This window comes from Lynx rufus, unplaced genomic scaffold, assembly GCF_022079265.1.
Source record: "Lynx rufus isolate CCGP_SWC_20201006 ecotype Redwood Valley unplaced genomic scaffold, mLynRuf1.p SCAF_18, whole genome shotgun sequence".
NCBI classification, from domain to species: Eukaryota; Metazoa; Chordata; class Mammalia; order Carnivora; family Felidae; genus Lynx; species Lynx rufus.
In genome coordinates this window covers 11,565,790-11,582,972 of record NW_025814832.1, presented here as the reverse complement: position 1 = coordinate 11,582,972, position 17,183 = coordinate 11,565,790, and the positions used below count along the sequence as shown (strand labels likewise).

Genomic DNA, 17,183 nt, shown 5'->3' with positions numbered 1-17,183 from the left:
CTGAAATTTACAGTGGAATAATTGGAGAGCATGACAAATATAGTTATCAGCAGCAACTAATTAGGGGTCTGCTCGAGGTTTCTGGGCTTGATTAATCTCGCCTGGATGCTAATAAGTTATGCTGGGCAGCTGATACTATTTGTCGCCTCCTACTTTCCACCCTCTTTCCAGAGCTCTTGGGGATTGGGGATGTGACCCATTCGGTCCTTCCCTCTGTACAGCCTGGCCTAAAGGGGGAGAATAAGGTCACCAGAGCTCCTATGCTGAGACCCCCTTCTCCAACTAAGGATGGCATGGACACCTTGAGTGGCATGCCCCTGACCAGGCATCCTGGGGTCTTACTTGAGACTTGTTGGGAGTGGGGGAAAGAGGGTTGGGGCTGAGTTTTGGGGTCTAGCTGGGCTTCAGTGGGTCATATTTCTTCCCTCCCTGTTGACATGGCTCAGCCTGAGTCCCACCTCTGTCTTTTACTCTACACCTCATGGGAAGGGTCAATGAAAGCCCCTGACTCCGACTCAAGAGAGATCCATACAACCGTTCCTTGGCCAAACACCCACCTCCTCTTTCCCTGCCAGGTCTCTGCTAATCTTCCTTACTGCTGATTGTGGCCAAGCCTTAGATCCACTGACTAAAGCTTAAGCCTGTGCTGGAGCTGTTATCTAGCTGGAGTGTGGCCAGTACCCTGGGCATTGCTGCCAGGTCCAGCTGTGAAGCTAAAGCCATCCCCTTCCTCTCTCTGTCTCTCATCTTGTCTCTGATTCTCTCTGCCTCATGACCCAGAAACTTCCCTGGTCTCTGTGTGACTAGTCGGGAGTCACCCCTCAAGAACTCTCTTCTCCATTGCCCACCTTTCCCTCAGAAGTTCTCCTGTCAGGTCCCCCACCTGGGGTCCCCCAGGGCCATATGCATGCTGAACAGTCCCCCTTTCATCTCCTGCCTTTGCTCAATGTTGTCTAGTACAGGATGGGAACTCCAACTGGCAGCCTCAGAGGAGGTGAGTGAATCTAAAATGGGAAGTTGGATGAATGGCTTCTTTGTGGATGTCTTCAGTATGCCAGAACTCTCCAAGCGGGAGCGTGAGTGTGTGTGTCATAGGAGACTGGGACCCTGATATGGCTGGTGGAGAAGATAGCTGGGAGAAGGTGCAGGAGGAGGACAGGGGCCTCCAGAATGCCTCCCTCTGGTATCTGGGCCAGAGTGGTCCTACTCCTGGGAGAAGGAGCCATTGCTTCCTTGAGACCTCCGTTTCTCTTTCTGCTTGTGATCTGAAGAGTTTTGAGGTCAGACGCCCCTGGGCATGTGTCCCCGCCTTAGGGGTCCTGGGCTGTTCCTAACCATGTCAAGTCTTGATTTCCTTCTTGTGGAACAGGGATAATTACTTCAGGGCACTTGTCCCCAGGGTTACCAGGATCTCCAGAAAAGGGCGAGGAGCTGAGCAGGCCCTCAGTAAATGGGGCTCCCTCCCCGCTGCCTCTCTTCTTCCTTCTATCCCTCCCCTCCCCCAAATCTGAATTCCCTGAGGCTTGCACGGTTGTCCCTGTGGCTGTCAGACTCCTCCACCAGAGGGCGATAGGTGCTGCGGGCACAAGCAAAATGGACCCCAGTATAGGCTGCATCCACAATGGGCCTGCCTTGCCTGTGCTGTCTCCTGAACTTCAGGGCCGGAAGATTTGAGGTCAGGGAGTATTTTGTTCCCTTCTATGCACAGCTAACACACTCTAAGATTTGGGCGAAAATTAGAGAACAAGCTTCTTAACGTTTGTACACTGCAGCAAGTTTACCAGTCACCACTGATGTCCTGAGTCTCTGGGGCAAGGCTTAGTTGGCCCATTTTACAGGTGAGGAAATATGAATTGGTCATTACTTACGTTTGCAGAGACTGGCAAGTCACAAGTGCAGAATGCATTGGATAAACCAAGGCTCAGAGCAAATTTGCTGAGGGTGAAGTGGCTTGTAAGAGGGGAGTTGGGACTCAAACCTGGGCTTCCCTGACTTCTAAGTTAGCAACTTTTCCTCTGACCCAGTTTTTCTGATCAATCAAGACTCTGGGCTAATCCCTCCTTGTCCTGTCACAACCCCTGCTTCTGAGGCAACTGGAAATGGTGCCTTAGGCTTCAGACTCCAGCCTCTAAATCCTAGGGGCTGTGTGTCCGTGGATAGATCACTAGCTCCTCTGAGCCACAGCTTTCTGTAAAATGGTCAGGTGATGCTTATTCTCTTCTTTGCAGGGTATTATGGGATGAAATGAGATGATGGACACAGAGACCCCTCTCCCCTAGGATGGGCTCCCTGTGAACCTGGGTTGGACGTTCCCCCAGGGACTCTTGGTCTGTCACTTGGAGCTGAGAGGAGGAATGCAATACCCGCAGGTCGCCTTCAGCCTTTCTCTGGGGGAAGAAGAGAGATGGGGTGGGGAGGGCTCCTTTCTCAGGAACCTCCAGCCCTTGCAGCTGCTAGAAGTGATCGGGCTCCGTTGCTATGGCAACGAGGGCCAGCCGCCTGCAGAGCCTTCCCGTGCCAGCCGCCTTGACCTCACTTAGGATGATTACCTTTCGGCAAATAAAATAATTGTGTTAATAAAGAGGCTGTTCACCCCCTCATCCCCCACCCCGCTTGGCCTGTTCCCCATCCCCACCCCGGGGAGAAAGAGAGGCTTCCCCCACCCAATTACCCCTGGCCTGTGGGATGCCTTACTCTTAAATAAGTTGTTGACGGAGATCCTGGCTGGGTTTTAATTTTTGCTGATTTTAACCACCTCCCATCCTCCCCATCTTGCTTTCTGCCTTCTTGCCCCTACGTCTTTGTTGAAGTTGTACAGTTGAGTTAATATGACTCTTCTGTCTTCCTTCCATGGGGCTTTGAGCACCCACTGGGCCTCCCAAGCTATTACAATAATAAATTCTACTTACTGTGGGCCTGCTGTGTGTTATAGCCTTTACAAGTGCTTTCACACATGTCCTCTCCTCAATCCCTACAACGGCTGTGCAAGTCACGAACTTCAATACCACTTTATAGAGGAGAAGACCGGGGCTCTGGGAGAGAATATGTTTTGTTTTTTAATTTTAACTTATTTTTATTTTTTGAAGTCTATTTATTTATTCCGGGAGGGAGAGAGAGTGAGTGGGAGAGGGGCAGAGAGAGGGAGAGAGAGAGAATCCCAAGCAGGCTCCATGCTGTCAACGTGGAGTCCAATTTGGGGCTCAAACTCACAAACCGTGAGATCATGACCTGAGCTGAAACCAAGGGTTGGCCGCTTAACTGACTGAGCCACCCAGATGCCCCTATTTATTTATTTTTAAATTGAAGTATCATCGACACACGATAGGACATTAGTTTCGGGCGTACAGCGTGGTGATTCGACATCTCTGTGTGTTATGCTGTGCTCACCAGAAGTATGTCTACCATCTGTCACCGAACAACGCTATTACAATACCATTGACTATATTCCCTGTGCAGTACCTTTCATCCCTGTGACTTATTCATTCCATAACTGGAAGCCTATAGAAAATGTGTGTTTTGACAGGGCCAGGAACTTGGTCAGAACTCTGGATTGGAGAACAAGTTCTCCTAACAGGATATGGCCATTTAGCCTGGGAACGTTCGGTTCAGTCACTGGCAGACACACACTGGTCACTGGGCTGGGCTTCCAGAGGGTCAGGGAGAAGAGATGGGCCTATCCACAGAACATGCAAGATGCAGTGTAGCCAGTGCTCAGAGAGAAAGAAAATGATGGAGCCCCAGCTCAAAGTGCTGTGGAAGCAGACATCATGACAGATGCCCTGAGGGGGACAGGGAGGACAAGACTGGCAGTGGTGGAGATTCTGGTAAGTGGCTGACACTTTGCTCAGTGCCTCATGTTTGCTATCCCACATGATGTTCATTACAATCCCATTTTACAGATGAGAAAATAAGGTTCAGAAGGCTTAGGTGAATTTTTCAAGGCCACACAGCTGGTAAAAAGCAAGGATTCAAACCCAGATTTGCTTGACCTCCCTGCCCATGCTCAGTGCTTGTTTATCACCCTTCCTGCCAAGTCTGGGAACGAGAGGGAGAAGGCAAGGTGGGGCAGGAGAGGGGACACAAAACAGGCTTGGTGAGGCATGGAGCACAGTCTCCATATATGGATGGGTCTCTTGGACATCTAATGATGCTTTGGCCACTGTTTATTATTTTAGGCTTTTGTTAAAAATACTTGCCAAGGGGTGCCTGAATGGCTCAGTCGGTTAAGTGTCTGACTTCTGCTCAGGTTTCTCTCAAGGTTTGTGGGTTTGCACCCTGCATGGGGTTCTGTGCTGATGGCTTGGAGCCTGGAGCCTGCTTTGCATTCTGTGTGTCCCCTCTCTCTCTCTGCCCCTCCCCTGCTCGTGCTCGGTCTCCCTCTCTCAAAAATAAACATTAAAAAATTTTTTAATTTTTTTTAAAGAAAAAGAATACTTGCCAAAGAGGGGTTAACAAATTTGTAGCCAGGATTAGTATCAGCAGTCTGGACTTGAGGCCCTTTGTAAGTGTGAGGCCCAGGCCAGAAACCCTTCCTCTTCTTCAGCTCCCTACCCCCCAGAGGCCCTGCCCCAAACAAAGTGACTGGGCAGGGGCAGGCAGGGGATAGGGCGTGTGCTGGGCACACTAGGTGGCGCTCTGATATTGGTCAATCCTCTGAGCGACTGGCAGTGCAGTGGCTGGAGGACTGGGCAGGAGAAGTCCCTCTTCCTGGACCTGACACCGGGAGCTAGGGCTGGGTAAAGAGGCCCTGGAGATGTCAGAAGCTGGGGATGGAGGGGGGGCGGCGGTCAGGAGCACTGTTCCAGTCATAGCTCCTAGTCATTCATGGGGCCCCAAACAGTGGGGCTGAAAGTGGAAGGGGGGCTGTGGAGGAGGGCTTGGGGGTACAGGTAAGGGGGTGAGGGAGGAGATGCCCAGCGGTGTGTGGGTGACCCTGAGTGGTGGAGGGCATCGGGAATGCTGTCCTCTCGTTGATCACTACAGCCCAGGCTTCTAAACCCAGCTGCCCCTGGAGGTGGGACTGGCCTACCTCACCTGCCCTTGGAAACCTAGGACAGGTAAGAGGCTGGGAAGGCGAGGTATGTGTAAGCCTCCAGCTACTATTGAAGGAAGCCTTGGGAGATGTTGGCAAGACACAACAGGCACAGGCCCCAAAGACCTGGATTCCTGTCCCTGTTTAGCTGTGTCCTGGCTATGTGACCATGGGCAAGTCTAAGATACCTGCTCATTCTTTGTGACACGGGGAGAATTCTCCAAGTTGGGGGCACTTGAATGAGGTCACCCACAGAGGTGCTCAGTGCACCTAGCATGGGGCTTCTCTCTTGTCCCATCAGTTTACAGAAGTGGCATCTTGGTCTCTTCGTTGCCTGCAGGCCTGGAAAATCCTCAGTGATGTTGACTGGTTAATGCCTGGGGTGAAGGCAGCTGGAGCTGCTAATGTTCCAGAGCGGGCCTTCAAAACTTCACCCTGCAGGGGACCATCCTCCAGAGACCCCTGCCCTCAGAGTTTAGCCTTTCCCCTGCTTAGAAATGTGCACCTTAGAGCTGGGCCTGACCACTCCCCTGTCTCCCCCTGTAGGACCCTCTCTGCATATCTGGGGTTCTGTGGGATCTGCAGAGAAGGGGATCCCCAGAAACTCCTGGGGGGAAGGAAGTAGAAGGGCAGACTTGCCTCCGGGCCTCTTTTCCAGTCATCTGCTTGCCTACTTCCCTCATATCTGGTATAGGTGGGGAAACTGAGGCAAGAGGGAACCATGGAGACAAACCACAAATCCCCGAATTCTGGTAGGTGTGGAAGCAAGGTGGTGAACTGACTTCCCAGCCCCTTTGGGGAACTCTGGTGGCGGGGTGCGGTGGAACTCTCAGGAAAGAGGTGTCAGATGGTTGGCTGGAGACTGAAGGAGCTGGGAGAAAAGAAGGACAGGAGCAGTCTGGGATGAGTAAGTCGAGGGTAAGGGGACAGATTTATTCAGTGGACAAACGTTCTGCAAATGTTTAGTGAGACACCTTATGTGGGCCAGGCACTCCTATAGGTGCTTAGGATTCAGGGGACCCAGAGGGACAAAGTCCCCACCCTGGGGGAGCGTCCATGGAATCAGGCTGCTTGAGGCTTGACTCCAGGTAGCTTCCCCCAACCACCTAACATCCCTGAGTCCCTATTTCATCATCTGTAAAATGGAGGTAAAATGTCTACCTCGCAGAACTATTGTGAATGTTGGATGCGTGGAAGGTGCTTAGCACCGGGGTTGGCATTTAATGACTGAACTGCTGTGGGTTTTGTCAGTGTTATGGTGGTCACTAGCTCCCGAGAGTGTGACCTTGAGTAGCTGCTCACCTTCCGTGAACGTTGGGTTCCTCATCTAAGAGAAGGGTTTATAATTTCTACCCTCCCCACCTCACAGGACCCTGTTGTGGGGCTTAAACCAATTGAGATAATGCATGGGAAAGATCCACGTAAATTGTGTGTGTATCAAAGCACACAATTAGCATTTGTGCTCCATCTATCCTTCAGGCTGCCCGAGCTGGGGAGTGTCAGTTGTGTGGTGCCCTGGCAGTTCATGTCAGGATGTTTGTTCCTAGACCTTCGGGGCTGGAACTGAGGTGCTGGTGGAAGTGTGGAGATGAGAGCCAGCCTTGAGGATTGCAGCATTTTCCCAAAGGCCTAGGGAAGTCAGTACATAAATCTCAGAGATTGAGATGGGATCAACCCTTCCCCCCACCCCAACTCCAGGCTAGAAGCTGGGCAGGGCTGTCTGCTGAAATCAAGGGTCCTCTCTCTTCTCTGAGAGTATCCTTTTTTCTGTGAACCCTTCCCTGCCAGGCCTAATTCCTGCTGCCCAGCTACAGAACAACCCAAGGAAAAATAATACAATGGGCTTTACCCTAGAGGTTTTTGATGTCTGCCTCCCAGCATCTCATACAGAGGAGGAGAAGGTGCCTGTCACCTCCATGAGTGTTTATTAGTGCTTGGGGCTCCCTGACCCCAACTGCTCAACCAGCTGGCTGAGTGGTGCTGGCCAGGGTTCAGTTTGGACTCAAACCGCAAGAGGAGACTCCCATCTGGGAGCGTTAGGATTGGGGGCAACCCTCCTCCCCTGGGAAATGAGCTGTAGGAGGCAGTGTGGTAGAATAGGAAGTGCATGGGTATTGGAATCAGCTGGCCTGGGTTCCAGTCTCTAGTGCTGGGGGTGTCTCGGACAAGATGGGATGGTAATAGGACTCACTCTGGAGGGTGAATACACAACTTGCATGAGATCACCTGTGCAATGTACCTTAAACTGAATTCAAGCCTTGCTGTCCAGAGGGTCACTTAACTGGAATTTTGGCAGTTTTGTGGCTTCCCAACCCCCTACCCCCACTGCTTTTCTCAGTTCATTGATTGATCCATTAAGTGAAAGGCATCACAGAGAATGAGTAAGGTGCCATCCAGTTGGGGGATAGGACGTGAGCAGAAAATCCCAGAGTATACTTCCTTTCCAGGAGGACAGCAGAGAAGAAAAAGAGCTTTTCTGGCTGGGAGATACCAAGAAGGTCTCATAAAACAAGGAGTATTTCTCAGATGGCTCCAACTGCCTGACAGGTGGAGAAGAAAAGGGGTGCCTGGTAGAAGGCATAGAATGGGCAAAGGCTGGAGGTGGAAAACCTGAGGACACAGCCACAAAACTGCAAATAGATTGCTTTCCTAGAGCAAAGGGTAAGTGACATGAAACTGAAAGGGAGTTGTCCCAAATTCCTGGATTATCACAAAAATGCGCTATGTCAGGGAAGAGCATAGGAGGCTAAATTATTTGGATAATTACTGAAATGTTCTTTCAAATCCCTGGATCTGTTCTGCTCCCTTAAGGTGGCCCACCTCGTTTCTCCTTCCCTTCCAGAATGACAGGCTTCAAGAAATAACAGTGAAGGGAAATATCCCCCAAAGGACATCCCTTTCCCTTCTTCCTCCTCTCCCTCAGCTTCCCATTGTGTCCTTGACACCATTCCCACCCCTCCAAGAAAGAAGGTTGTGTAGGAGGAACATGCAGGGGATGGTGGGGGGGTGGGGGGGCAGAGGCAGAGATAGGTGGTCTGCAAAGTGTCCTTGGATAACCAGGAGGGATGGCCTTGTGTTGGAGACGTCGGGGCCATGTTTCATGCTTGTGTCCCGGAAGGCAGATACACGTGGGGGAAGAATCCTGTTCTCTGCCAGAAATACTCGTGTCGAGTGATTAACATTAAAGTGGGCTCACAACTCTTCATTCTTTCCATTATACCAAAAGAAGGGGATGGAGTTTGGGTAGAGGTGGAAGAAGGAGGGGGAGAGAGGAGGGAGAGGAGGCAGAGCTGCCTGCTTTATTTTTCTTATTCCTGGAGCAGGCTGGCAGAGCCTGTCCCTAACAGACAGCAGGCAGCAGGCGAGAACACAGGCTAAATGAAAAGACAACTTGGGCCCTTTCCCTCCCTGCTTCTGGCTCACTCTCTGTCTTTCTGTCTCTCTATCTCTGATTCAGGAGACAAATCCCGGGGGACTCCTAGGGCCTGCTGTGCTTCCCGTGAGTTTCATGGGGTGGGTATGATTTTGTTTCTTCTCATTTTAGACTGAGCTTGGGCTCTCTCATGCCCAGTTACTGAGTGTGCCTTTGGTTCTCTTTGGGGCACCCGGGGTGAGTAGAGAGCCCACATTTCTCTCTCATTCTTCCAGAGTCCAGCTAGTGTTCGATGGGCTGCCAGTCCTCTGTGGGGAATTTTCAAAGGGCCAGGGCCCCTCCTCCCAACCATGTCCAAAAGGATCCAAATAACTTTAATTTCTACATGTTCACCTTCCTATCAGTTCTTTCTGGAGTATCATTGTCTTCAGGGGCATTTTTGTTACTGAGTAGCTGAAAGTTCCTGGGCCCTGTGACCTGATGTAGCCTTTTTGCCACAGTGGGATGAGGGCCGTTGATCTACCTTTACAAATGGAATCACTAAGGCTCACGAACAGTGTTAACAGCCAAGTCTGGATTTGTACACAGTTCGTGCCTTCTCTGGTGTGGGGCTCTTTCCCAGGGGCTGCATGCCCTGCCTGCCCTTCCTCTGGGTTTCTTGCTTTCCCCTAACATCCACTCACATGGACATTTTCAGGCTTCAAGCCCACTGTCTTGTGATCTTAATGGCCACATGATGTCCCATTATGTTGCTGGACCGCCACTTTGGTCCCTCTTTCATTGTTGGGTAAGTGAGAGGCATCTAATTTCTTATATAATAAATGCAACTACTATTCATTTTCAAATTACATCCATTGTCTTTTTCATCCCCAGTATGTTCCAGGAGTAGGTTCAGGATTGGCAGGTGGGCTCTGCCTCTCAATCAGGGTTGGGGTGGTGGTCAGTGCTTGGTATCTTGACCCGGAGTGTGATCAATGCACTTTAGGAGGGGAATGGTGTCAAGGACACAATGGGAAGCTGAAGGAGAGGAGGGAGAAGAAGGGAAAGGGATGTCTTTTGGGGGATATTTCCCTTCACTGTCATTTCTTTAAGCCTGTCATTCTGGAGGGGAAGGAAAAACGAGGTGTGCCTCCACCCAGAAGAGGTTACAACCACCACTTTAGGAGCTGGCATGCTGGTGCAGTGTATATTCTGTGTGTGTTCTACCAGGTAGAGCCTAGACCCACGTCACTGATAACAGCACAGCTCAGCTCAGCTCGGCATTTCTCTGAGCCACCACCACATTAAAAACCCAAGGGCTGAAGTGACCCAGAGTATAAATCTCCCTCAAACATTGGCCAGGAAATTTAACATTAGCTGAATGGCCAATGTATCAATAGCTGGCTTAACACGGAACTACTAATGCATTTCCCAAAACAGGTAACAAGATTTAGAGACTGAACATGGTTAAAAGGGATAACCATAAAGTTCAGTCTTTAGCCATAACACATCTGTTTGGTGTAAAGCATACATTTTATGAACAGGGTGGGTAATTTGAGAAAAGGGATCAACTTTAGGAAGAGACCCTTATTTCAGTCCAGTTGAAGAGAGTCTTGTGGTTCAGGTGGCAGATGGGGATGGGAACGCGTCTGGGGTGTGAGGCTCTTATGAGGTGGCAAAGGAGGGAAGCAGAGGACACTGGTCACTGTGGAGGGATGAGGAAGGGGCAGATCCTCCCAATCCAGGGGAAAGTGAAGGCACAGAGCAGGAAGGGACATGCCTGGGGTCAGGATTGGATTCCTGTGGAGTTCCAAGGATCTGAGCCAAGCTGCCTCCTGGTTTTGCAAAGCATGGATATTAATAAGGGTGATTAGTAATCATGACGTGTGAATAATAAGGGGATGGTTAATTGTCCTGGTTATGATGAACAGCAGTCACTGGGAGACGGTGGGGGAGTTGGGACCCCCCAACACACACATAGTCACATGTGAACTGTTCTTGGCTGCTGCTTATAAGTCCACAAAGCCGGCAATGTAAAGGGGTATCAGTATTTTTAAAAAATGGAACCTAATAAGGCAGAATTTTAAAATTCATTTGTAATTTCCTCCTATATAATATGAAAGCATATGTTCCCAGCAGAAAATTTAGAAAATACGGAAATACCAAGGAAGAAAACAAAAACCAGTATAAATACCTTGATGGATATATCTTCTTCATCTTCTGTGTGTATATAAACATAAACTATTTTTCAAAATAGAACAAAACACAATTAGGATTATATTCTGCATGGTATTTGGTAACTTGATTTTGTTTTTAACTTACAAACATTCATGTGTACTTCTCCATGGGATTATCTTTGAGAATATGATCTTTGTTTTATGAGGGGAACAATATTTTGGGCAAGGAGGAGCCCATTCAAAAAGAAGTGCATCCTTTCCTGTCTCCTCTGGGTGGAGAGGCGGGGGATCATCTTTAGGACTATGGGAGGGAAGTACCATGGGGCAGGCTAGCTCAGTGGACCCCTGTGGATCAGGAAATGGGCAAGGAAGGGGGCAGTGCAGTGACAGACCCTGAGCATGGAGGAGGAAAGTACCTTCTGAAAACATACAGTTTTTTTTTTTTCATACTCAGTTGAAAATAGACAAAGCCAGATCCTTCATTGGGCAGAACTAGGGCCCAGTGCCAATGTTAGTACATGGTCTTGCAGAAATCCTGAGCCTCAGTTTTTCCATCTGAATGTAGAAGAAACAGTGCCTACCTCTGGCCCACCTCCTGGAGGTCTTTCATCAAGGACTGAGACAAGACTCCCCTTAAGAATTTGAAGATCATTGAGCCTGGAGCTCCCATGAAAGGGAAAGAAAGCCAATCTCTGGGTTCTAGGGAGGGGACATCTGCAAGAAGGTGCATCCTCTTTAGGGGGCTGACTTTCCTCATGTAGGCTGTGGAGCTGCACTTGGCAGGGTCTGGTATCCTTCCAGTTCCTTCCAGTTCTGAACTCCAACTTCCTCTAATAAGCCACATTGGGCCTTGCTATAGGGAGCTTCCAGACACCTGGCTTGTTCCAGGGTGAGGGAGGATCAATAATGCTGCTGCTTCAGGGGTCCTGTTCTTGAGAAGAAGCTTACAGGTGGAGCCACAGACTGTCCCATGGTTGGACCACTGTGGAAAGAGCATTTTCTGGTTTGACCGAAATGAGGGATTGTTATTTCACCCTTCCTAAAAATGGGAAAGCGCATGACAATGATCGTTGGCCTGACCTCAAGGGCTTTCCCACTGACACCATTCTGCTCAGCTCCACAGAGCTCTGAGGCATCTACCTCTACCTCTGCATTGCTTGGCACCCACCTCCCCAGCATTTGTGGACTGAATGAGAGGGACACCATAGGACCACTCCTATACATACTTGGCACTTTGTTATTATTCCTATGCAATTGTCATTCATTATTCATCCACCTTATGAATGAGATTTATCCACTATCTATTTCATGAATAGCATTCCCACTACCTGCTGGCTCTGTGGCCACCCACAAGGTGCTTCACCTCTTAGTCCTCAATGTCCTCATCTGTAAAATGAGGCTACTATAATGGTACCTATCTTGTAATATTGATGGCAGGAATAAAATGAAATAGTAAATGTATATCATCATCACTGCTACTTCTGTCCTGTGTCAGGCACTGTGGATAAAGAGGTGACTAAGATGCTGGCTCAGTTGGTAGAGCATGCGACTCTTGATCCCTGGGTTGTGAGTTCAAGCCCTACGTTGGGTGTAAAAGATTACTTTAATAAAGAATCTCAGAGAGAGAGAGACAGATGACTAAGAGGCCTAAAACACCAATCCTGCTCTCAGGGAGCACAAAATCAGCTGCAGAAGAGCCCTCAGGTCTGGGAACACAAAGAAGAGTGCCTCCTTCCAGGTGAGTAGGATTTTGACAGGCAGCCCCCATCCCCACCCTGTGCTTGCTCCCAGCTATGGCTCCCCAGGACCCCACCCAGTGTGCAGTTTTCTCCAGTCTTTAAAAAGCTAAGCCAGCCCCTCCCCCAGTTCCCCTCTGCTGGCAGCAGCGTGGAGGCTGTTTGGAGAGGTGACAAAAAATTAAAATTAAAGCTAAATTAAAAAGAAGATTCCCATTTCCTCTCCCCATCGCACTTTCCACCTTAATTTTATCGCATCTTCCTTCTCGTTTTATTGACTTTTAGAAGCATTGCCACAAGATTTAGTGTGGAGCAGGAGGGGAGGTAATAAATGTGTACTTCTCTAGCCTCCAATTAATGCTGCCAGGGGGTGGGGCCTGGGGGAGAAGAAGGGGGCCGCCTCTGGGTGTGAAGCCCCTAGGGACAAGGAAAATCCAAGACCACAGAGGTAGGGGAGAAACACCCCCCTAAGGTGGGGGCAGTTGTTGCTTTGGGCTTTTGTCCCCTCCCTGGGCCCGTTTCCTGGTGACCTAGAGAATCAGTCCGAACTGTTCTAATCCGTGCAGGAAACAAATCAGAATTTACAGTCTCCCTGGGCTGGCTTTACAAACAACTCCAGAAGTCTCCCCTCCCTCAAACTCCACCCATATTTCCTAGGACGAAGATTCCCCACCCACCAAACAGATCTTTATTTAATTTAATTTTATTTCATGCTCTGTTGCTGCAAGGCAGTTTTTCCTCTCCTTTCTCCACCCTCCCTCTTTTCTTCCTCTATTTTTTTTGCTGCCCCCCCCATCACTAATATCATTTTTCACCCACTCACAGCGACGCTGCGTATTTTCTTCTGACCTTAATGGCCCCGGTTTCCCCTCAGTATTTAAGCGGAACAAGACAGAGGTAAGTGGCAAATAAACAGCGGTTCCTATTTACGCTGGCAATTTCTGTTGATCGTGGAGAGGCTGCCTTGAAATTAACTCTGCGGCTGTCTGCTGCGGAGGAATGTCTGCCACGCACTGAGGGCCACCGGCTCACTGCCGCCCATTACAGCCCCTCCCGGTTATCCGCCTGGGTTACAATGGAGTGGGTGGGTGGGTGCGGTCAGCTGGTGCCCCAAGGTGTTCCTCCTTCTTTTTTTTTTTTTTTTTTTTTAAACGGGCCCCTTCACCTTCTTGGCCTTGGCCTTTAGCCTCTAGAGACCCGTGGTTGTCCCAGTGTGGTCTTGGCCAGCAGTATCAGCGTCCTTCACCAGGGAACTTGGTAGAAATTCAAATTCTCCAACCATCATGTCCCAGAAAACTCTGGGGGTAGGATCCAGCAATCTGTTATTTATTTATTTTTTTAACTTTATTGAGGTATAATTCACATACCATAAAGTTTACCTGTTTTAAGCATACTGTTCGATGACTTTTTAATAAGTTTATTGAGTTAGGCAACAATCCTCTGAACCCAGTTGTAGAACATTTCTATAACCCCACTAAAATCCCTAGTGTCTGTTTACAGTTAATCCCTTACCCACCCCAGCCCTAGGCAACCACTAATCTACTTTGTGTCTCCATAGATTTGTTCTGGAGGATCTTTTGAATCTGGCTTCTTTTACTTAGCATAATGTTTTGTTAATTGTTAACAGCTTTATTGAGATATAATCCACATTACCATACAACTCATCCATTTAAAGTGTACAATTCAATGGCTTTTTAGTACATTCACAGTTGTGCAACCATCACCGCTATCAATTTTAGAACATTTTCGTTACCCCAAAAAGAAGCCCCATACTCCTTAGTTGTCACCTCCAAATCCCCCCATCCCTTCACCCAAGGCAATCGATAATCTACTTTCTGTTTCTAATACATTTGTCTATTTTGGATATTTTATATAAATAGAATCATATAAAGCGTGGCCCTTTGTGACTGGCTTCTTTTACCTAGCATAATGTTTTCAAGGTTCATCCACATTGTAGCAGGTGCCAGTACCTTTGTCCTTTTTATTGCAAATAGCATTCCAGTGCATGAATAGGCCACATTTTGTTTATCCATTCACCACTTCATGGACTTTTGGGTTGTTTCCAGTTTTTGGCTCTCATAACAATGCTGTGAAAATTCAGTACATAAAATCCGGTACGCGTGAACATAAGAAATCTGTATTTTAATCTGATATTGCTGAACTTGAGAACCACTGCTCTAGGCCTCATCCCCCATCTCTCTTCTAGATCTTTCCTTAACTCTCCCATCTTCCAACATCAAGTGCCCTCCTTCCAGTGGTTTCCTTCTTTCATCCCCTGAACAAACATTCATATAGCACTTACTGTGTGCCCGGTTTAGGTTAGGGTGGGCTGGTGGCTAAAGGAGCAGAGAGTATTGGTCATTCCCAACTTCCTGAAGAGCAGGCTTGGGACTCCTGGGCAGTCACTTAGTGAGAAGGCCCTCCAGCACCCCAGCTCTATCCATCCACCCCTATCCCTTTCACAGCTCCTCAGATAAGTCAAGCAGGCCTACAGGCCCCGTGACTGTGGAGTGTCACACACGCAGGCTCATCTACTGGCAGAAGTGACTGTGTATATTTCCTTAAGCTCTGCTGCCTCAGTGTTCTCAGCTGGTAAAGTGGGTGTGCTAGTGCTGACCGGCAGGAATGCCTGGGTCATCACGGATTCGTGTGCAGATTCTGACTACTGTTCCGGACCCTCAACCCCACTTTTCCACTGAAAGTAGGTCACTGGGTCGACTTCAAACTCCTCCCGTTCCTACGTCCTGCCTTGTCACCTACTCCTAGTCCTTGAGCACCCCCCCTCCCCCCAGCCTTCCTTCCCCTGAGCACACTGCCACCTCCTCCCCTCTCCCTACCGCAGCCCCCTCCAGTACTGCCCTGTTCCCCGCCACTGCGCCAGAAGGCTCCAGGCTCTCCTTCCCCCTCTCACCAGGAGTGAAGCCCTGCCTGGGCGCCTGAGGCCTTGAGCTACCTTCAGAAACCTTTGAAAACGCAAGGTCTTTTGGAGCCACCGGGTCCAATCCAGACCATGCCCGCGCGGAATGCTTCTCAGCCTGGGGGAGGGGGTGGGGGGGGGTGGCTTGTGTACCTCCACTCCCCGGTGTTTCGGGAGCCCCTGCTCGATGTCCCGAAGCCCGCCCCGAATGTGAGGGTGTCCCGTTCTCTCTGCCAGGTGTGAAAGCAGCCCGCGGGCCGCCCGCCGCCCGCCGCCCGCCGGGGACGGCGTCTCCATCAACCCGCTCCGCTACCTGGGGGCCTTCGCTCTCGCCCCGAGCCCCTCGATCTCGGTCTCTCCCCTTCTTCGACCCCTCTCGGGGAACGCTCCTTTTCCTTCCAGGCACTCCCGGGCGGCGAGCGGAGCGCGCGCGGCCGCACCTCCCGCCCGGCGGTAAAGCTCCTCATTAGCGTGTTTGTTTTTATTGGACGCACAATCGCCGTAATGGGCGCCGGGCGCGCTCTCTAATTACAGCTATGAATATTCATAGCGGGGGGGGGTGCTCCGGGCAGGGGGAAGCCGGGGCGGGGGCCGGGGGTGGGCAGCGCACCCGGCCTGGGCTCCCGGAGAGGCGGGTGGGGGGAGGCGTTGGTCTCTGGGAGCCCGGAGCGCCGCGCTGGGTTCCGCGCAGGGTGGGTGGGATCACCGCCCCGGCCTGGGTCAGGCGTTCCCCGGAGCCCTCAAACCAAAGCGCCAACTTCCTCCCGCGCTCTTTTTTTTTTTTTTTTTTCTTTTAATTTTTCATTTCCTTTCACCTTGGCTGCTTGGCATGGGTGATTTGGGATCTAGAGATGGTCCCACCGCACAGTGCGAACTCTAGCGCTTCCTACTTCCCTGGCCTCCGCCTTGGTCTTCTTGGAGGGCTCTCTCATTTTGGCTGGGCTCGGTAAAGGGGAGCGGGTGCCTTGTGAGTTAAGAGATTTAGTCACTTGTGGAATGACTTTATTTTATAGCGACTTCCTCCCCGACTGAGTGATGTTGCATGCATTGGTTGTATTTATAACTTAATAGCTTTTCTCAATTTTATTATACTTTTTATGATACTTGTGGCTTTATGGGACTTCATAATTTTTCTCAGATTCATTAAATTCAGCTGAGGGTGGAGCTAATGACAGGAGCAGGTACCGGATTACAAGATGGCAGGCTAGCAGGTAGGGTGCCGCCCTCCCCAGGCATTCGGCCTTTGACTGACTGGTGGTGGTGATGGTGATGGGTCTCTGAGGTGATCTTGGCTTCGTTTTCTCATGTGGGGCCTGGGGGTTCAAAGAGAGCCTGCCTGACAGAACCCTGTCCAGAGTTATCCCACCTTTGCTCATGGACTGCATCTGACTTGGGTCCTCTCATTCTCTCCAACAGAAATTCCCACAGCCAGAGACACTTCCAGCCCAGATGGCCAAACTTCCCATTTTACAAATGGGAAAACTGAGGCTTGGAGAGAGGCTGTTACAGAAGTAGGAACAGCAGACCCATGTCTCCTTAACTCCCAGCCCAGGCCTCTTTCTCCTGGTCTCTGCTGATTCAGCAGTGGCTTCAAATACTTTAGCTTAGCCCCCAATTTCCCTCCTCCCCCCAAATTGCATGTCCTGTTAAGAGCTTCAGAGGGAGAGTACATTCATAATAGTTAACCATATGGAGCACATGCCTTATGTCCTTCAATTTTCACAGCAGTCCTGCTAGAGTAGCTACTAGTATTTATTTCCATTTTATAGATGAGGCAGCAGAGGCACAATGAAATTAGAGCATTTGCTCAAGGCAATGCTGAGGTAAAGAGGGTCAAGTCTTCTGTACTTGGCAGTGACCACATCTATGCAGTCAAAGCTCAGATTATTTGCAAATTTTCTGGATGACTTTTCTCTCCAGGAAATCTCTTTTTGTTAGGAGGAGGTGGGTAGGAAGAGCAAATAGTCTG

General features: G+C 49.9%; 1 protein-coding gene across 2 annotated transcripts in view; it reads left to right on the top strand.

The window, feature by feature from the left end:
• Positions 1 to 13,349, top strand: part of MRM1 (mitochondrial rRNA methyltransferase 1) — a 29,523-nt gene extending 16,174 nt beyond the window's left edge. The window contains exons 5-6 of one of the 2 annotated variants that reach the window (XM_047081334.1): positions 12,233 to 12,299; positions 13,123 to 13,349. In XM_047081334.1, coding sequence (XP_046937290.1) covers positions 12,233 to 12,299; positions 13,123 to 13,198 — 143 coding nt within the window. In that variant the 3' untranslated portion in view covers positions 13,199 to 13,349. Of the gene's footprint in view, positions 1 to 2,228; positions 2,595 to 12,232; positions 12,300 to 13,122 lie in introns of those variants that run through there. The other variant, XM_047081336.1, reaches the window with a different exon arrangement.
• Positions 13,350 to 17,183: the final 3,834 nt, after the last annotated feature.